The following is a 22,445-nucleotide window of genomic DNA, read 5'->3' on the forward strand; positions in this document are numbered from 1 at the left end:
TGGCACAACAACCTCACCAAGCAGCTTCAACAAGCGTCCAGGGTTGCAGAGTGGCGTTGGAAGAAAACACATACGCAAGATGACTTCACTGCATTCAAACAAGCAACATTTGCATTCAAATCAGCACTCACCTCTGCTAAATAGGCCTACTTCACAACCCTCATATCCTCCCTATCCTACAACCCCAAACAGCTATTCAACACTTTTAACTCTCTCCTCCGCCCTCCACTGCCCCCTCCGACCTCCGTCATCTCTGCTGAGGAGTTTGCCACAAACTTCAAAAACAAGATTGACCAAACACGGCAAGTCTTTACTGTCCGACCACCACAACCCCTTTGTTTTCCACAGCATTTCCCTACCCCCATAACCTCCCTTCCCAACATCACGGAAAAAGACCTTACTCGTCTCCTCTCCAAATCACACCTCACCACATGTGCACTCGACCCCATCCCATCCCACCTCCTCCCCAACCTCACCCCCACACTCATCCCATCCCTAACCCATCTCTTCAACCTATCACTATCTTCTGGTACTTTCCCTGCTGCCTTCAAACATGTCACAATCACGCCCATCCTCAAAAAGCCATCCCTCGACCCAACCGCCTTGTCCAGCTATCGCCCCATATCACTGCTCCCATTTGCCTCCAAACTCCTCGAGCAACAAGATCACGCTGAACTTTCCTCCCACTTTTCATCTAACTCTCTCTTCGACAACCGACAATCTGGCTTTCGCCCCCACCATTCCACCGAAACTGCCCTTACCAAAATCACCAATGACTTACTTACAGCCAAAGCTAACAGACAATTCTCTGTACTCCTTCTACTTGACCTGTCTTCTGCTTTCGATACAGTTGACCACTGCCTCCTACTGCAGATCCTCTCTTCCTTTGGCGTCAAAGACCTTGCCCTATCCTGGATCTCCTCATACTTTTCTAACCGCACATTTAGCGTCTCCCACTCCCACGCTACCTCCTCAACCCGCCCCCTCTCTGTTGGAGTCCCTCAAGGCTCTTTCCTAGGACCCCTACTCTTCTCAATCTACACCCTTGGCCTGGGACAGCTCATAAAATCCCATGGCTTCCAGTACCATCTGTACGCTGATGACACCCAGATCTACCTCTCTGGCCCAGATGTCACCTCTCTGCTGTCCAGAATCCCAGCATGTCTAGCAGCCATATCCTCCTTCCTCTCCTCCCGCTACCTCAAGCTCAATGTGGACAAAACTGAACTCATTATCTTTCCTCCATCTCGCATATCTTTCCCACCTGATGTTTCTATCACAATAAATGACATTACTCTTTCCCCTGCACCGACAATCCGCTGCCTCGGAGTAACACTTGACTCTGTCCTGTCCTTCAAACCCCACATCCAAGCTCTCGCCACCTCCTGTCGCCTCCAGCTCAAAAATATTTCCAGAATTCGTCCTTTCCTCAACCCTCAATCTACTAAACTGCTTGTGCATGCCCTCATCATCTCCCGCCTCGACTATTGCAACATCCTCCTCTGTGGCCTACCTGCTAACACCCTCGCACCCCTCCAGTCCATCCTCAAGTCTGCTGCACGACTCATTCATCTCTCACCTCGCTACTCCTCTGCTACCCCCCTTTGCAAATCCCTTCATTGGCTCCCATTCCCCCAGCGTATCCAGTTCAAACTACTAACACTGACCTACAAAGTCATCCACAACCTCTCTCCTCCGTACATCTCTGAACTAATCTACCGATATATTCCTTCACGTAACCTCCGTTCCTCCCAAGACCTCCTTCTCTTCTCCACACTTATTCATTCCTCGCGCAATCACCTCCAAGATTTCTCCCGAATATTCCCCGTCCTATGGAATTCTGTGCCTCAACACATCTGATTATCCACCACACCTGGATCCTTCAGACGGAACCTGAAAACCCATCTCTTCAAACAAGCTTACAGCCTGCCATGACCTTGCTTGCTGCCACCTCAACCAACAACACCGGAACTTCTGCAATCCCTCAACCTACTGTCTCTGCCCCTTTCCTGTAGAATATAAGCTCGCAAGGGCAGGGTCCTCTTCCCTACGTACCGTTCCATCAATGTTAGTTTGTTTACTGTAAGTGATATCTGTATTTGGTATGTAACCCCTTCTTATGTACAGCGCCATGGAATCAATGGCGCTATAAAAATTATTATTATTAATAATAATAATAATAAAATAAATATTTGATACAATAGAAAAACAGAACTTAATATTTGGTACAGAAACCTTTGCTTCCAATTATAAAGGTCAGATGTTTCCTGTAGTTCCTGACCTGGTTTGCACGCACTGCAGCAGGGATTTTGGCCCACTCCTCCATATAGATCTTCGCCAGATCTTTCAGGTTTCGGGGATGTCTCTGGGCAACATTGAGTTTCTGCTCCCTCCAAAGATTTTCTATTGGGTTCAGGTCTGGAGACTGGCTAGGCCACTCCAGGACCTTGAAATGCTTCTTACAGAGCTGCTCCTTAGTTGCCCTGGCTCTGTGTTGCGGGTCATTGTCATGCTGGAAGACCCAGCCACAACCCATCTTCAATGCTCTTAATGAAGGAGGTTGTTGGCAAAAATCTCGCGATACATAAACCCATCCATTCTTCCTTAAATATGGTGCAGTCATCCTGTCCCCTTTGCAGAAAAGCACCCCTAAAGTATGATGTTTCCCCCATCATGTTTCACGGTTGGGATGGTGCTCTTCCGGTTGTACTCATCCTTCTTCTTCCTATAAACACGGCGAGTGGAGTTGATACCAAAAAGTTCTGTTTTGGTCTCATCTAACCACATGAACTTCTCCCATGCCTCCTCTGGATTATCCAGATTATCATTGGCAAATTTCAAATGGGCCTGGACATGTGCTGGCGTGAGCAGGGGGACCTTGTGTGCCCTACAGGATTTTAATCCATGATGGCGTACTGTGTTACTAACAGTAATGTTTGAGACTGTGGTCCCAGCTCTCTTCAGGTCATTGACCAGGTCCTCTCCTGTAGTTCTGGTCTGATTCCTGACCTTTCTCATAATCATTCTTAACCCACGAGGCGAGATCTTGCATGGAGCCCAAGACCGAGGAAGATTGACAGTCATCTTGTGTTTCTTCCATTTTCTAATAATTGTGCCAACAGTTATTGTCTTCTCACCAAGCTGTTTGCCTATTGTCCTGTAGCCCATCCCAGCTTTGTGCAGGTCTACAATTTTGTCACTGGTGTCCTTACACAGCTCTTTGGTCTTGGCATTGGTGGAGAGGTTGGAGTGTGATTGAGTGTGTGAACAGGTGTCTTTTATACAGGTAACAAGTTCAAACAGGTGCAATTAATACAGGTAATGAGTGTAGAGTAGGAGGTCGTCTTAAAGAAAAACTAACAAGTCTGTGAGAGTCAGAATTCTTGCTGGTTAGTAGGTGATCAAATACTTATTTCATGCAATAAAATGCAATCTAATTATGTAAAAATCATACAATGTGATTTTCTGGATTTATTTTTAGATTGTGTCTCTCACAGGTGAAGTGCACCTACGATAAAAATTACAGACCTCTCCATTCTTTGTAGGTGGGAAAACTTGCAAAAATCGGCAGTGTATCAAATTCTTATTTTCCCAACTGTAGGTAAACCATGAGGTTTCTAAGAGGGCCATGGAGGAAGGGGGCCCATATTTGGTCGTCTGTGCTGGTCTAGTCCTCAGGGCTCATGAGTGGGATGGTTTTATGTATGTAAGGCCAGGTACAGATGGCCGTATCCAAAAAAACAGGTCAATCACTTTGCAGAATTCGGTCTCTGCATGCTCATCCGTGTTGATGACGGGTGCAGAGCCGTCTTTCTGCTGCATGCACTCTTTCATCCATAAAATAGACCATGAGGCTACAGTATGCCCAGAAGGGCTTTAAAAATGATGAGTTTTTCATGTGGGTGGAAATGGTAACGCTCCTTCTTTGGAGGAGGATTTTTCTGTTCCTGTTCAGTTTTGGAAGAGCTCTTTTTTTCCTGAAGTGTTTATTTTTTGCAATTGATTGGTCGGTGCCAAATTTGGAGCGTTTTCCAACAGGATAAGTTTCAAAAATTGACATGCACTTTTTTGTTTTTTCCACCTGGCTTATCTCAAAGCCTGAAAAAACGCTAAAAAAAACTGCTCATATGATGATTAGCATGAGTATTTCAAGCTTTTTTTAGGCTATTTTTGAGGTATTTTTTGGAGTGAATCAGATCAAAACCACCTTAAAAAAGTCAGTGTGCACAAAGCTAGAGGGTTTATTTAGTCTATTGGTCCATTAAAAAATCGAAGACCACTCAGAGGCCATCTGTGTGCTGTCATTTTCATGGACTGTTCGGTATGAGAAGTTTGAGAAACCTCCATCACTTAATTTATTCATCTGAGGAAAAACTGGTGAAATTCTGATGAAACTTAGACCATTTTTTTGCGTACATGAAAAATCAAAGACGTGTGAATGAGCCCTAATAATGCTTGTTGCGATTTATTCCATGCCATTCCATTTGTATTTATTTTTATTTATTATTTTACTTATTTATTACTATTATATTATTTTATATGTATTTATTATTATTCATTTTTTTGTAATTATTTGTTATTTTGTATATTTTTTTATTTTACTTAGTTTTCATTTATAATTGTATATTTATTATTATTATTTTATATTTTTATTTTATTTAGTTTTTATGTATTATTATTTATTATATTATTTGATACATATTTATTATTTTTATTATTATGATTTCTATTATTATTTAGCATATTATTTTTATTATTTAATTTTTCATTTATTTATTATTTTATATTTATTTAATATTTATTATTGTTTTTATTTATTTTATTTCTTCTTTATTCATTTGAATGGGCAAGTTTGATCTGCAAATTGGATCAAAAACAGACATATCGATCCTCAAGGAAAAGTACATGTGAACAGTTCCATAGATTACAACGGGTACCTGTCCTATCCGTGAAAAACTCAGATACAACACATACACTGGGCACGGAAAGTATTCAGACCTTTAAATTTTTCACTCTTTGTTTCATTGCAGCCATTTGGTAAATTCTAAAAAGTTCATTTTTTTTCTCATTAAAGTACACTCTGCACCCCATCTTGACTGAGAAAAAAACAAATGTAGAAATTTGTTGCAAATTTATTAAAAAAGAAAAACTGAAATATCACATGGTCATAAGTATTCAGACCCTTTGCTCAGACACTCATATTTAAGTCACATGCTGTCCATTTCTTTGTGATCCTCCTTGAGATGGTTCTACTCCTTCATTGGAGTCCAGCTGTGTTTAATTAAACTGATAGGACTTGATTTGGAAAGGCACACACCTGTCTATATAAGACCTCACAGCTCACAGTGCATGTCAGACCAAATGAGAATCATGAGCTCAAAGGAACTGCCCAAGGAGCTCAGAGACAGAATTGTGGCAAGGCACAGATCTGTCCAAGGTTACAAAAGAATTTCTGCTTTACTCAAGGTTCCTAAGAGCACAGTGGCCTCCATAATCCTTAAATGGAAGAAGTTTGGGACCACCAGAAGTCTTCCTAGACCTGGCCATCCAGCCAAACTGAGCAATCGTGGGAGAAGAGCCTTGGAGAGAGAGGTAAAGAAGAACCCCAAGATCACTGTGGCTGAGCTCCAGAGACGCAGTAGGGAGATGGGAGAAAGTTCCACAAAATCAACTATCACTGCAGCCCTCCAGCAGTCGGGCCTTTATGGCAGAGTGGCCAGACGGAAGCCTCTCCTCAGTGCAAGACATATGAAAGCCCGCATAGAGTTTGCTCAAAAACACTTGAAGGACTACCAGACTATGAGAAAGAAGTTTCTCTGGTCTGATGACACGAAGATAGAACTTTTTGGTGATAATTCTAAGCGGTATGTGTGGAGAAAACCAGGCACTGCTCATCACCTGCCCAATACAAACCCAACAGTGAAACATGGTGGTGGCAGCATTATGCTATGGGGGTGTTTTTCAGCTGCGGGGACAAGACGACTGGTTGCAATTGAAGGAAACATGAATGCGGCCAAGTACGAGATATCCTGGATGAAAACCTCTTCCAGAGTGCTCTGGACCTCAGACTTGGCCGAAGATTCACCTTCCAACAAGACAATGACCCTAAGCACACAGCTAAAATAACAAAGGAGTGGCTTCAGAACAACTCTGACCATTCTTGACTGGCCCAGCCAGAGCCCTGACCTAAACCCAATTGAGCATCTCTGGAGAGACCTGAAAATGGCTGTCCACCAACGTTCACCATCCAACCTGACGGAACTGGAGAGGATCTGCAAGGAAGAATGGCAGAGGATCCCCAAATCCAGGTGTGAAAAACTTGTTGCATCATTCCCAAGAAGACTCATGGCTGTACTAGCTCAAAAGGGGGCATCTACTCAATACTGAGCAAAGGGTCTGAATACTTATGACCATGTGATATTTCAGTTTTTCTTTTTTAATACATTTTCAAAAATTTCTGCATTTCTGTTTTTTTTTCAGTCAAGATGGGGTGCAGAGTGTACTTTAATGAGAAAAAAAATGAACTTTTTAGAATTTTCCAAATGGCCGCAATGAAACAAAGAGAGAAAAATTTAAAGGGGTCTGAATACTTTCCGTACCCACTGTAAATGAAAAATAAAGCTTCAGCCTTACAGCTGAAGATTTGTTACAATTGCATCTAGTCTACACAATTCTCTGTGAGAACAATAAATCAACAGCACAAATCTCCCTCTTGTTCTGACTGGAAATATACATTTTAAGCAATTTAAAGGGGACCTGTCACTAGGTCAACAGTGTTCAGTTTTTGCTCCTATTTTATTCCCGCTGTTCCCCCGAGTATTCCTTTCTTTTTCTTTTTTTAAGCCGTTATATGATTCCAAAGATATTAGTCTTTTAACTTAGTACCAATTTGTATGGTCTTTACAAGGGGGCATGGCTCACAGGGTTCCCTGGGGGAGTGTCTGCATTGTCCTGTTAGCCACGCGCCCTTGGAATGACCAAATAAAGTAGCACTAAATAAAAAGGCCAATAACTCTGGAACCGTACGGAGGAATAAAAAAAGGACAATAAAGGAATACTCGGGGGAGAAGTGGGAATAAAATAGGAGCAAAAACTGGACACTTGAGCTGATGTCATGGGTGTGTCAGGTGTAACAGACAGTCGCTCTGAATCTGGCGGTAGAGGGTCACTGTGCTTGGCATTGCAGACGCCTTCTTCATTCTTCTTCTTTTAGAACCCAGCAATGACCTCCATTCTGCTGCTGATTGACACACCCTTGCTTGGTAGTTAAAAACTCTCAGTTTGCTCCAGGGAATCGCTGGTGATAGTTCTATGTATCTTTGGCCAGCCTTGGAGCACTAGCAGTTGGCTAGCTTCTTCTCTGGTGCCCTTGGAAGACAGCTGGCATTATCTCTCTGGTGTCTTGTTGTCTTTAGTTTGTAGTGGAACCTGACCAGTGCTCACCCCTCCCCCTCCCTATCTAGGGCCAAGCTCTAGGGACATACAGGGTTTAGGGTCCTGCTCGGCAATAGGTGTGGAACCTATATAGGGATGGTAGGGAAGGCAGAGTGATATTAGATCTGCCAAGGGGTCTCCACTCCCCTTTCCCTAGTGTTTGGGCTGCCTCCCCCTCTTCCCTTCCTGTTACTCTTAGTCTTTCCCTCACCTTGCGTGACATCTGGTTACAGGTCCTCTCTAAAAGGGTATTTCCAATAAAAACAAGTCCACTGGATAAGTGATAACTACTCAGTCGTACAGATCCAACTGCAGAGACCCCCACTAATTGCCAGAAAGGGGGCTCGTGTCCCCAGGTAGAATGTCGGAGAGTGCGGCCATTCTGGCAATCAGTGGGGATCTCAGTGGTCGGATCACAACTATCTTATAGTTATCACCTGCTATTTCCTTGCTAATTACCAGGCACAATTCGGCCTTTTCACTACTTTCATTGACACGTCTTATTCTTCCTTTATTTTCACATGATACATGGGGCTTTATTTTTTTTACCTTTTTGTAATGTTCTCATCTCAAGCGAGAATTTAAAAAAATCAAGCTAATAAGTTCAATTTTTTTCTAGCTTTTTTAATAGTACGAGCCTTTAAAAAGATTTTTTTTTATGTTCTCCTTGCCGTTATCAGAGGGCAGGGTTACCACTGTGGTTTGGGATTGTTTTTCTTTTTTTAAAATTATTATTACTTTTTATATATGAGCGGTTACGTTTTGCAATATTGAGGTTGGGGCTAGAGCTGTGGTTTAGGATAGTTGTAGTATTCTTTTTTTTTTTTACACAGTTGCCCCTAACAAGGTAATAAGAGCCCTTTGGGGGCTTTTTGACAGTATTTCATGACTGATCCATCTTACCTGATGACAGCCCTGTATCTCGGAGTCTCTCCCATAGCAGGTGTATGAAGACCTATCGGATTTACCTGTAAAAGACAACATATAAGGCGACATGTTAGTCTCATTGGTTATTTCATGCTTCCCCTGCAATGCACAGCTCTGTACACCTTGTAGTGGCCGTTCTTGGGTACTGCTGCTCAAATCACATTCACTTCAATGGGAGATGAGCTGCAGTACCTGAGAACGGTCACTACATGGTGTACTGAGCTTTGTTGTTCTGGTTCTATACGCTGTATACTTTTGACCTGCAAACAGCTGATCAGTGGGAGCTGCAGGTGTCAAACTTCCAAGATCTGATATTACTGTCAGAGGGCAATGATACACTCCTATTATGAAACTGGAGGCAGAAAACTAAAGGATCCTGTATTGACAAAAGGAGATGAGGACTGCTCAGCTCCTCCTCTCTCCTCCCTCTCCGATCACTTAAATGCTTTCCTGCAAACATTGAAATATGAAATATCTAGGTATTGCTCATCCAAGCTGTTTATCTTCAATGTCCATGCATCTACTATGCTTAGAAAAGTACCCCTGGGTATGTGGGTGTTGCCTTTTCTGAATAATGTAGGGTCTTTCTACTCTCTGTACATGTCTGTCAGTACCCACGGGCATAACCATTGGGGCACGGACGAAGAAGCCACACTGGAGCCCCAGTGCCTTAAGGAACCCAAATGTTCTTTTTTTCCAATATTTTAAGTGGCGCCTGATAGGTCGGGCCCTGTTACAGACTTGAAATTGAGGCATAGTAGCTTAGAGCTATACTTTTGTCTATACACCCATTGGTAAGAAGAAAGGGCATGGGAGGAGGAAACCCTCTGCAAAGACAATCAAAGAGGTGCATAACTGTGATGTTTTCGAGCACAGTCATAGGCAAAAATTAACATTCCACAAAAGTCACTGACTGCAAAAAAAATCTAAGTATCTACTCGACATTGTCACTAGACAAGACCTAAGATAATCAAATACCCTGCAGTAAATAAATAAACAGCAATAGTGCATGAAAGTAATATAGGGTGCTTAGTTAACATAATTTTGAACGAAAAAATGTAAAAGTCATCCCACCGCGTCATGGTGACCCTAATTGGGATGATCCTAACCTTTAGTAGTAAAACTTTACCATGTGTCAAGTGACGTACATGTGGATAAGGGCTGAGAAGGACAGAGACCCGGCAAGTGGCCACGCAGCGAGGGGGAACCACAAGATTGTAATGTCCAGCTCAAGGAAAAGGTAGACCACACATTTATTTGCACAGAGCGAAAAAAACCTGAAGCAAAAACCTAAAGAGATGAACTGAAATAGAAGTTGGTGTGCATGCAGCGTGTAGGCGGATGTTCACACTGGCCTCTAAACAGACAAAACCCAAGATAAAAACTTATTAAGCAAATAACCTGTAGTAAATATACAGCAATAGTGCATGAAAATAATATAGGGTACTTAGTTAACATAATTTTGATAAAAAAATGTAAAAGCCATCCCACAACGTCACGGTGACCCTCTTCAGGACAATGCCACTAGGTCTGGTTTTATAGTAAATGGAGTCCGCACTTCTATTTGCTTTTTAATTAGTCTTTTTAAAGCATAATACTACTGCCATACATTGTCTAAATAATTCCTCCATACAGCATCAAAAAACATTACCACCATATACTGTACATATAAGTACCATAGAGGGGCATAACTAAAATTAATAGGACAGCATTGCAAAATAAGATGGGCTCTCACTGACATACAACAGGAAACTGAAAAAGCAAGTTAAAGTGGTTGTCTGGTATGTTAACATTGATGGTCTATCCTTGGGATAGGTGATCAGTACCAGATTGGTGGGGGTGAGACACCTAGCGCCTCCACCGATCAGCTGTTCCCGGTACCGGCCAGATGTGACCAGTCAGGGAGCTGCACAGCTTAGATCTGTCAACTGCCTAGTGGCCGCAGCAGGGTACTGCAGATCCACTCCTATTTATAGGAATAGGGGCATATGTGCAGTACCCGGTCGTTGCCATCATGCATTTGACAGAACTGATAACGTCACCAGCACCGGGAACAGCTGAGCGGTGGGGGTGTTGGGTGCAGCATCCCAGCCCCACTGATCTGGTATTGATGACCTATCCTAAGGAGAGGCCATAAATATTAAAGCACAAGACAACCCCTTTAGGTGGCAATAATTAAAGGGGTGCACAGAACCCTCAAAGTAGTACTAGATAGCACAAAGCCACCAACTTTTTTTTCCCTACAAAATTTACCAATGTTCTTGTACCTGAGGTCTTGTACTGCAAATGAAAGTGCAATCAAGGGTCTAACAAATATCGCCATATATTGCTGATAAACAACACTCCTGCAAAGTTTCAAGAAAACAATGCAACAACGAGCTTGCCACCCTGTGAAACATCTTTGATTGTAGATGATGCACATTTTCCTGTCTTATCCCCATATATACCACAATGCACTGGATAAAGCTCATGATTTGGCGGTACTATATTCTTTAGAGGGATGTATGTTCTCATAGACCACCAGCAATACTGACTATCTCTTTTCCCTGAACTGAAATCTGCATATTATGTGTTAAAATATTCAGTGGAGACATAATGAGCGCGGCAGAGACGGCAGAATGCACCTTCAGGTGTCCGGACTCCTGCAACCACAAAACAATTATATAAAAAGATATTATGTCGCTGGAGAGGGAGGATGGGTGCAGTGGTGCCAACGGGGGATGTATTACTTTATAGCATCACCTGGGTTCATCAACATATAAAATATCATCTCCGCCGACATAAAAGAATCCCGTGTAGTAATGTCGGAGTCTGAACTTGTGTCAAGGAATTCCCCTGTTGGACTCAATGCTACGGATTCCACGTCAGGGAGCTTGGACTTGGAAGAACAGAGAAGGATTTCTGTACTTATCCTTCTACATCACACATGGTAAACTCTGGCCCGTGGGTCAAATTTGGCTCGCAGGGTAATTATATGTGGCCAGCGAGGCTGGCATTGCCCCTACTCCCGGCATTGCACCTTCAATGGTATCGGCATCCTGGAGGACTATGTGGGGCCCATTATTCTGTATGGAGGACTATGTGGGGTCATTATTCTGTATGGAGGACTATGTGGGGCCATTATTCTGTATGAAGGACTATGTGGGGCCCATTATTCTGTAGGGAGGACTATGTGGGGCCAATTACTCTGTATGGAGGACTATGTGGGGCCCATTATTCCGTATAGGAGGACTATATGGGGCCCATAATACTGTAAGGAGGACTATGTGGGGCCCATTATACTGTATGGAGGACTATGTGGGGCCATTATACTGTATGGAGGACTATGCGGAGCCATTATTCTGTATGGAGGACTATGTGGGGCCCATTATTCTCTATGGAGGACTATGTGGGGCCCATAATACTGTAAGGAGGACTATGTGGGGCCCATTATACTGTATGGAGGACTATGTGGGGCCATTATACTGTATGGAGGACTATGTGGAGCCATTATTCTGTATGGAGGACTATGTGGGGCCCATTATTCTGTATGGAGGACTATGTGGGGCCATTATTCTGTATGGAGGACTATGTGGGGCCATTATTCTGTATGGAGGACTATGTGGGGCCATTATTCTGTATGGAGGACTATGTGGGACCCATTATTCTGTATGGAGGACTATGTGGGGCCATTATTCTTTATGGAGGACTATGTGGGGCCATTATTCTGTAAGAAGAACTATGTCGGGCCCATTATACTGTATGGAGGACTATGTGGGGCCCATTATTCAGTATGGAGGACTATGTGGGGCCATTATACTGTATGGAGGACTATGTGGGGCCATTATTCTGTATGGAGGACTATGTGGGGCCCATTATTCTGTATGGAGGATTATGTGGGGCCATTATTCTGTATGGAGGACTATGTGGGGCCATTATTCTGTATGAAGAACTATGTGGGGCACATTATACTGTATGGAGGACTATGTGGGGCCCATTATTCTGTATGGAGGACTATGTGGGGCCCATAATACTGTAAGGAGGACTATGTGGGGCCCATAATACTGTATGGAGGACTATGTGGGGCCCATTATTCTGTATGGAGGACTATGTGGGGAAATTATTCTGTATGGAGGACTATGTGGGGCCATTATTCTGTATGGAGGACTATGTGGGGCCCATTATTCTGTATGGAGGACTATGTGGGGCCATTATACTGTATGGAGGACTATGTGGGGCCATTATTCTGTATGGAGGACTATGTGGGGCCCATTATTCTGTATGGAGGACTATGTGGGGCCCATTATTCTGTATGGAGGACTATGTGGGGCCATTATTCTGTATGGAGGACTATGTGGGGCCATTATTCTGTATGAAGAACTATGTGGGGCACATTATACTGTATGGAGGACTATGTGGGGCCCATTATTCTGTATGGAGGACTATGTGGGGCCCATAATACTGTAAGGAGGACTATGTGGGGCCCATTATACTGTATGGAGGACTATGTGGGGCCCATTATTCTGTATGGAGGACTATGTGGGGCCATTATTCTGTATGGAGGACTATGTGGGGCCATTATTCTGTATGGAGGACTATGTGGGGCCCATTATTCTGTATGGAGGACTATGTGGGGCCATTATTCTGTATGGAGGACTATGTGGGGCCATTATTCTGTATGGAGGACTATGTGGGGCCATTATTCTGTATGAAGAACTATGTGGGGCACATTATACTGTATGGAGGACTATGTGGGGCCCATTATTCTGTATGGAGGACTATGTGGGGCCCATAATACTGTAAGGAGGACTATGTGGGGCCCATTATACTGTATGGAGGACTATGTGGGGCCCATTATTCTGTATGGAGGACTATGTGGGGCCCATTATTCTGTATGGAGGACTATGTGGGGCCATTATTCTGTATGGAGGACTATGTGGGGCCCATTATTCTGTATGGAGGACTATGTGGGGCCATTATTCTGTATGGAGGACTATGTGGGGCCGTTATTCTGTAAGAAGAACTATGTCGGGCCCATTATACTGTATGGAGGACTATGTGGGGCCCATTAATCTGTATGGAGGACTATGTGGGGCCATTATACTGTATGGAGGACTATGTGGGGTCATTATTCTGTATGGAGGACTATGTGGGGCCCATTATTCTGTAAGGAGGACTATGTGGGGCCATTATACTGTATGGAGGACTATGTGGGGCCCATTATACTGTATGGAGGACTATGTGGGGCCCATTATTCTGTATGGAGGACTATGTGGGGCCCATAATACTGTAAGGAGGACTATGTGGGGCCCATTATTCTGTATGGAGGACTATGTGGGGCCCATAATACTGTAAGGAGGTCTATGTGGGGCCCATTATACTGTATGGAGGACTATGTGGGGCCCATTATTCTCTATGGAGGACTATGTGGGGCCCATTATACTGTATGGAGGACTATGTGGTGCCCATTATACTGTATGGAGGACTATGTGGTGCCCATTATACTGTATGGAGGACTATGTGGGGCCCATTATTCTGTATGAAGGATTATGTGGGGCCCATTATTCTGTATGGAGGACTATGTGGGGCCCATTATTCTGTATGAAGGACTATGTGGGGCCCATTTTTCTGTATGGAGGACTATGTGGGGCCCATAATACTGTAAGGAGGACTATGTGGGGCCCATTATTCTGTATGGAGGACTATGTGGGGCCCATTATTCTGTATGGAAGACTATGTGACGCCCATTATACTGTATGGAGGACTATGTGGGTCCATTATTCTATATGGAGGACTATGTGGTGCCATTATACTGTATGGAGGACTATGTGGGGCCCATTATTCTGTATGAAAGACTATGCGGGGCCCATTATTCTGTATGGAGGACTATGTGGAGCCATTATACTGTATGGAGGACTATATGGAGCCATTATACTGTATGGAGGATGATGTGAGACTCATTATAAAGAATGTAAGAAATGATGAAAAAAAAATGTCCTCAATTGTCGACATGTTTTTAGTAAATATCAAGGTTGGTCCGCGACTTTGTCCAAGTTGTATTTGAGTTTGACATCCCTGTTCTAGATCAAGACTTCAGAATGCTTTATTTATTGGATTAAGACTACATGAGATTAAAGGCCCCTTTACACATAGCGACGCTACAGCGATCCCGACAACGATACGACCTGTCAGGGATCGTTGCTGCGTCGCTATGTGGTCGCTGGTGAGCTGTCAAACAGGCAGGCTCACCAACGATCAGGGGAGCAGCGACATCGTGGAAAGAATCTTTCCACGGTGTCCTGCTCCTGGTTACGAGCCTGCTGAAGCAGGAGCAGGCTGGTAACCATGATAAACAGCGGGTTACTAGGGGCACACGTAGCAGAGTGGTAACCATGATAAACAGCGGGTTACTAAGTGCGCGTGTGCCCCTAGTAACGCGCTGTTTATCATGGTTACCAGCCTAATTGCTGGTCCCGCTCGTCACACACAGCGATGTGTGCTGACCAGCGGGAGGGCAAAGACCAAAAAATGGTCCAGGACATTTTGCAGTGATCAGCGACCTCACAGCAGGGGCCTGATCGCTGCAAAGTGTCACACATAACGACATTGCTGGTGAGGTCGCTGTTGCGTCACCAAAACCGTGACTCAGCAGCGATCTCGCTAGCGAGACGGGGGCTTTAGGCACTCCTTGTAGGAAGCAATTCAAGTCATGCTTACCAGAACAGATGGGGTGTCTAAAGTCCTGAGTAGAGATGAGCGTTGTTCTACTCGAACTGTTCGCCAATCTCAAATTCGAGCTGTTTTGGGCGGTGTTCGAGCCGTTCGGCGAACACGAACAATTTGAGAAAAATTCGGCTGTTCGAGGTTATGTTCGATAACTGTTCGTGCACCAAAATCATAACTGGATTTTTTCTCAGTAATGATGAAAATTAATGTTAATACGCAGTTTGAGTGTACAGCGGGGTGGGGGGAGGGGCAGGGGATGGATCTCTGCAGGAACAATGAAGATCTCCATTTTTTTTTCTCTTTCCCGCATTTGCAGTGGGGAGGTGCAATCTGTCAGCCTATCAGCAGCGCACACACGGAGCGAAGTGCTTTTTTTCACACAAGCAAGGGCATGTGTCATTGGCAGTGTATGTCACATGTCCTTGCCCTATAAGACCAAGCCATTTTCCCCGTCGCCACCATTTTCTCACTGTTGCAGCTGCGTGTTAGACGGCACCGCTGTTGCTGTGTGCGCTATACCTTGTTAATTTCAAGCCAATTTTCGCACAAATCTACAGATAGCTTGGGAGTAGGGAATAGTTGTGATTGCAGTCCTTTTAAGGACTAGGTTACAGCATTTCCTACGGCTTTTATCAGGCAGGTCTGTGCTCTTAAATAGATAGATTGTGGGAGTAAAGACTAATTGTAATTGCAGTCCTTTTCAGGACTAGGTTACATCAGTTCCTATCAGTTTTTGCCAGGCAGGTCTGTGCCAGTGCTATGCAAGTTTTTTTCACAGCATTTGGCTGAATCTAGCAAAGCTAATCCTTTTTGGCCTATTGCAGAGTGTGTTAGTCAGTGGAGTAGCCTATCTGTGTTGCAAGATATACCACCTGTGTATAGAATACCAATTTTTTTACTGCACCTAGTGAAGTAAAATCTTTTGGGCATAGCATCATTCTATTAGTCCATCTATACTGACCTCCATCAGGTTGCAAATTGAATATAATTTTTTTCTGCATCTAGCTCTGAAAAAATATTGGGCTTCTAGCTGTGTGTGGGACTTGTTCTATTAATCCATCTATACAGACCTCCATCAGGTTGCAAACTGAATATATTTTTTTCTGCATCTACCTCTGAAAAAATATTGGGCTTCTAGCTGTGTGTGGGACTTGTTCTATTAATCCATCTATACAGACCTCCATCAGGTTGCAAACTGAATATATTTTTTTCTGCATCTACCTCTGAAAAAATATTGGGCTTCTAGCTGTGTGTGGGACTTGTTCTATTAATCCATCTATACAGACCTCCATCAGGTTGCAAACTGAATATATTTTTTTCTGCATCTACCTCTGAAAAAATATTGGGCTTCTAGCTGTGTGTGGGACTTGTTGTATTAGTCCATCTATACTGACCTCCATCAGGTTGCAAACTGAATATATTTTTTTCTGCATCTACCTCTGAAAAAATATTGGGCTTCTAGCTGTGTGTGGGACTTGTTGTATTAGTCCATCTATACTGACCTCCATCAGGTTGCAAACTGAATATATTTTTTTCTGCATCTACCTCTGAAAAAATATTGGGCTTCTAGCTGTGTGTGGGACTTGTTCTATTAATCCATCTATACAGACCTCCATCAGGTTGCAAACTGAATATATTTTTTTCTGCATCTACCTCTGAAAAAATATTGGGCTTCTAGCTGTGTGTGGGACTTGTTGTATTAGTCCATCTATACTGACCTCCATCAGGTTGCAAACTGAATATATTTTTTTCTGCATCTACCTCTGAAAAAATATTGGGCTTCTAGCTGTGTGTGGGACTTGTTCTATTAATCCATCTATACAGACCTCCATCAGGTTGCAAACTGAATATATTTTTTTCTGCATCTACCTCTGAAAAAATATTGGGCTTCTAGCTGTGTGTGGGACTTGTTCTATTAATCCATCTATACAGACCTCCATCAGGTTGCAAACTGAATATATTTTTTTCTGCATCTAGCTCTGAAAAAATATTGGGCTTCTAGCTGTGTGTGGGACTTGTTCTATTAATCCATCTATACAGACCTCCATCAGGTTGCAAACTGAATATATTTTTTTCTACATCTACCTCTGAAAAAATATTGGGCTTCTAGCTGTGTGTGGGACTTGTTGTATTAGTCCATCTATACTGACCTCCATCAGGTTGCAAACTGAATATATTTTTTTCTGCATCTACCTCTGAAAAAATATTGGGCTTCTAGCTGTGTGTGGGACTTGTTCTATTAATCCATCTATACAGACCTCCATCAGGTTGCAAACTGAATATATTTTTTTCTGCATCTACCTCTGAAAAAATATTGGGCTTCTAGCTGTGTGTGGGACTTGTTCTATTAATCCATCTATACAGACCTCCATCAGGTTGCAAACTGAATATATTTTTTTCTGCATCTACCTCTGAAAAAATATTGGGCTTCTAGCTGTGTGTGGGACTTGTTCTATTAATCCATCTATACAGACCTCCATCAGGTTGCAAACTGAATATATTTTTTTCTGCATCTACCTCTGAAAAAATATTGGGCTTCTAGCTGTGTGTGGGACTTGTTCTATTAATCCATCTATACAGACCTCCATCAGGTTGCAAACTGAATATATTTTTTCTGCATCTACCTCTGAAAAAATATTGGGCTTCTAGCTGTGTGTGGGACTTGTTCTATTAATCCATCTATACAGACCTCCATCAGGTTGCAAACTGAATATATTTTTTTCTGCATCTACCTCTGAAAAAATATTGGGCTTCTAGCTGTGTGTGGGACTTGTTCTATTAATCCATCTATACAGACCTCCATCAGGTTGCAAACTGAATATATTTTTTTCTGCATCTACCTCTGAAAAAATATTGGGCTTCTAGCTGTGTGTGGGACTTGTTGTATTAGTCCATCTATACTGACCTCCATCAGGTTGCAAACTGAATATATTTTTTTCTGCATCTACCTCTGAAAAAATATTGGGCTTCTAGCTGTGTGTGGGACTTGTTGTATTAGTCCATCTATACTGACCTCCATCAGGTTGCAAACTGAATATATTTTTTTCTGCATCTACCTCTGAAAAAATATTGGGCTTCTAGCTGTGTGTGGGACTTGTTCTATTAATCCATCTATACAGACCTCCATCAGGTTGCAAACTGAATATATTTTTTTCTGCATCTACCTCTGAAAAAATATTGGGCTTCTAGCTGTGTGTGGGACTTGTTGTATTAGTCCATCTATACTGACCTCCATCAGGTTGCAAACTGAATATATTTTTTTCTGCATCTACCTCTGAAAAAATATTGGGCTTCTAGCTGTGTGTGGGACTTGTTCTATTAATCCATCTATACAGACCTCCATCAGGTTGCAAACTGAATATATTTTTTTCTGCATCTACCTCTGAAAAAATATTGGGCTTCTAGCTGTGTGTGGGACTTGTTCTATTAATCCATCTATACAGACCTCCATCAGGTTGCAAACTGAATATATTTTTTTCTGCATCTAGCTCTGAAAAAATATTGGGCTTCTAGCTGTGTGTGGGACTTGTTCTATTAATCCATCTATACAGACCTCCATCAGGTTGCAAACTGAATATATTTTTTTCTACATCTACCTCTGAAAAAATATTGGGCTTCTAGCTGTGTGTGGGACTTGTTGTATTAGTCCATCTATACTGACCTCCATCAGGTTGCAAACTGAATATATTTTTTTCTGCATCTACCTCTGAAAAAATATTGGGCTTCTAGCTGTGTGTGGGACTTGTTCTATTAATCCATCTATACAGACCTCCATCAGGTTGCAAACTGAATATATTTTTTTCTGCATCTACCTCTGAAAAAATATTGGGCTTCTAGCTGTGTGTGGGACTTGTTCTATTAATCCATCTATACAGACCTCCATCAGGTTGCAAACTGAATATATTTTTTTCTGCATCTACCTCTGAAAAAATATTGGGCTTCTAGCTGTGTGTGGGACTTGTTCTATTAATCCATCTATACAGACCTCCATCAGGTTGCAAACTGAATATATTTTTTTCTGCATCTACCTCTGAAAAAATATTGGGCTTCTAGCTGTGTGTGGGACTTGTTCTATTAATCCATCTATACAGACCTCCATCAGGTTGCAAACTGAATATATTTTTTCTGCATCTACCTCTGAAAAAATATTGGGCTTCTAGCTGTGTGTGGGACTTGTTCTATTAATCCATCTATACAGACCTCCATCAGGTTGCAAACTGAATATATTTTTTTCTGCATCTACCTCTGAAAAAATATTGGGCTTCTAGCTGTGTGTGGGACTTGTTCTATTAATCCATCTATACAGACCTCCATCAGGTTGCAAATTGAATATAATTTTTTTCTGCATCTAACCCAGCCAATAGTTTTGGCCTAATACCACAGTTTGGCCACTCAGCTCTGCTCGGTTCCCATCCATTGTTTTTTTGTGCAAACAACTCCAGAGTTGTGAATTAGTTAACCACCAAAATGAGTGGAAAAAGGCCTGCTGCTGGTGGAAAGGGGAATAGGCGTGTTGGGAAGGGGAAAAAAGGTTGTGTCCGTGGGGTAGGTGTTAAAGCAACAGTAACATCTGCAGAAGAAAGACCATCTTCCAGCCAAACTAAAATGTCTACTTCTTTTAGCGGACAATGTGGTAAGATCCCTTTCTTACGGCCACGCCAATCGCTACAAATTCCAGATGAGGCACAAAAACAGCAGGTGCTTCAACGGATATCAAGTGCTCCTTTAAGTGGGCTCTCCTCCACATCAACTTCAACATCACAAATACTCCAGTCCTCAAAGGTGTCACCCCAATCGCACTTGTTTCCTCACAGCTCCCAAATCTCCAGCTGCCCGTCTGAGTATGAGGTAGAACAGATGGTTGAGTCTGCAGAGCTGTTTACTCATACTATAGCCTGGGAATCAGAGGTCGACTCCAGCGCTTCTGTGAATCCAGACGAGGAAATGATCTGCACTGATGCCCAGAATCTTTATGAGTCGGATCCAGGACCAGACGCAGAAGGTTCTGACCATAATGTAGACCCTCATTCCCAAACTGTAACTCCTGTTGGTGGAGACAATGAGGAAGACGATGATAAGACTCAAATACCTGATTGGAGCGACAACTTTAGTTTTTTGTCAGGGCAGGAACAGGTTGGCTCTGAGGACGACGGGTGTGATAACGCACAGGGTGATGATGATGAGGTTGGAGATCCCACTTACTGTCAACCCACAGTCAGCCAAGAGATGAGGTCAGTAGAGGAGGTGGAGGAAGATGCTAGTGACGACGAGGTCAGGTTGCGCCTTCCTGGACAGAGACGTAGTACTGGAAGCACGTCAACAACTGCATCCTCAAACACAACTCTGCCTCTCACCACAAGTCGTGGTGGCTCTTCAGGTCGCATGGGTGCTAAGCCTTGCATAGCCTGGGCATTTTTTCAGATCGATAAAGATGACCCAACTCGTGTTATCTGTAACATTTGTCAGCAAAAGCTAAGTAGAGGCCAAAAAATACATAGTTTGAGTACTTCATGCATGAACCGGCACATGGACATGAAGCATAAGTTGCAGTGGGAAGCTCAGTGTGCAACAATGCGGCCTAGCCGGCCGGGCCAACCACCGTCTGACATATCTTGTGCATCCGCGGCCTCTTCATCCTCTGTGACTGGGGGGACAGCAGTCACACCTGTTTTGGGGCGCAGACCTGCCACCTCTTTACCCGCAACAGCCAGCGTGATTGGCAGGTCATCATTTTCTTTGGAGGTGGTAACACCAGCTGGTGTTGAGCGCTGTCCGACATCGATAGCACCACCTTTGGATCAAGGCAACCTAACATGTCCGCCTGCATCTTCCTCACAGACCGGCAGTTTGCCGGGGACACCCTTATCAACCCCGTCTAAGCACAATAGCCAGCCCTCGGTCCCTCAGATGTGGACAAGTAAAAGACCATTTCCTCCTAGCCATGAGAAAGCTAAGAGGTTGAATTTCACCATCTGCAAGCTCTTGGCTACAGAAATGCTGCCTTTCCGCCTGGTGGACACAGAGGATTTTCGAGACCTTATGTCCGTCGCAGTGCCCCAGTACCAGATGCCCAGTCGGCACTACTTCTCAAAGAAAGGTGTGCCTGTGCTCCACCAGCATGTCGCACACAACATCACCGCTTCTTTGAGAAACTCTGTGTGTGACAGGGTGCATTTCACCACAGACACTTGGACGAGTAGGCATGGACAGGGGCGTTACATGTCGCTGACTGGGCACTGGGTAACTATGGTGACAGCAGGACAAGGGGCTGCTGTCCAAGTCTTGCCGTCCCCACGAGTTGTGCGTCAATCCTCTTTATGTTAAAGTTCCTCCACTGCTTCTGCCTCCTCAACCTCCTCTCGGTCTTCCACCTGCACCCAAAGCCTGTCTGGTCATGCCACAAGCTTTCTAACTGCGCAGAAGGGATCCTGCACACCTCCTTACTATGCTGGCAGTAGGGCTCAACGTCATCAGGCGGTTTTTACATTGAAATGTCTGGGAAATGTGAGTCACACAGCTGAGGAGTTGTGGTCAGCTCTGGAGAACCAATTTCATGAATGGTTGTCTCCACTGGACCTGAAACCAGGGAAGGCCGTGTGCGACAATGCTGCAAACCTGGGTGCGGCCCTTCGCCGGGGCAATGTCACACACGTGCCTTGTATGGCTCACGTGTTGAACCTGGTTGTCCAGCAATTTTTAGCCCACTATCCCAGACTAGATGGCCTTCTGCAGAGGGCACGGTCGCTGTGTGCTCACTTCCGCCGTTCGCATCCCTCAGCTCAGCGACTTACATCTCTACAGAAGTCGTTGGGCCTGCCACTTCACCGGCTAAAATGCGATGTGCCTACCCGGTGGAATTCAACTCTGCACATGTTGCAGCGACTGTGGCAGCACCGACAAGTCCTGGTGCAATACGTTCTGAAGTATAGCCTGGGCCAACGAGATTCAGAGGTGGGGCAAATCACGCTGGAGGAGTGGTCTCAGATCAGGGACCTATGCACCCTTCTGCACAGTTTTGAAATGGCGACGAAGATGTTTAGTGCTGACGATGCCATTATCAGCATGACTATTCCGGTGATTTACATGCTGGAGCACATGTTAAACAGAATTCGGAGTCAGGTGGTGGCACAAGAGGAGGTGGAGGAAGTAGAGGAGGAGGAGTTGTATGCGGAAGGGCTAACATCTGCAAGGTCCAGACGGTCGGCAGCACCAAGGCGGCAGGCATGTGAGGGTGGGGGAGATGGTTTTACCAGGGCGCATGGTAGCAGCCAAACTAGTGAGGAAGGTGCAGGAGCCCAGGAAGAAGTGGAGGACGAACTGATGGAAGACTCATCAGATGAGGGAGACCTTGATCACATTTCTGTTGTGCGAGGCTGGGG

The 22,445-nt window shown here is 43.9% G+C and overlaps 1 protein-coding gene across 8 annotated transcripts in view; it reads right to left on the bottom strand.

Annotated features, from left to right (window-relative positions):
• TCF4 (transcription factor 4) overlaps positions 1-22,445 on the bottom strand; it is a 565,467-nt gene that overhangs the window by 257,409 nt on the left and 285,613 nt on the right. For all 8 annotated transcript variants that reach the window (XM_073681197.1, XM_073681176.1, XM_073681163.1 and 5 more), the window contains one exon: positions 8,338-8,402. In XM_073681197.1, the coding sequence (XP_073537298.1) occupies positions 8,338-8,402 (65 nt within the window). The remainder of the gene's footprint in view (positions 1-8,337; positions 8,403-22,445) is intronic.

Source organism: Phyllobates terribilis, unplaced genomic scaffold, assembly GCF_046119375.1.
Source record: "Phyllobates terribilis strain yellow unplaced genomic scaffold, ASM4611937v1 Scaffold_1__5_contigs__length_1240528914, whole genome shotgun sequence".
NCBI lineage: Eukaryota > Metazoa > Chordata > Amphibia > Anura > Dendrobatidae > Phyllobates > Phyllobates terribilis.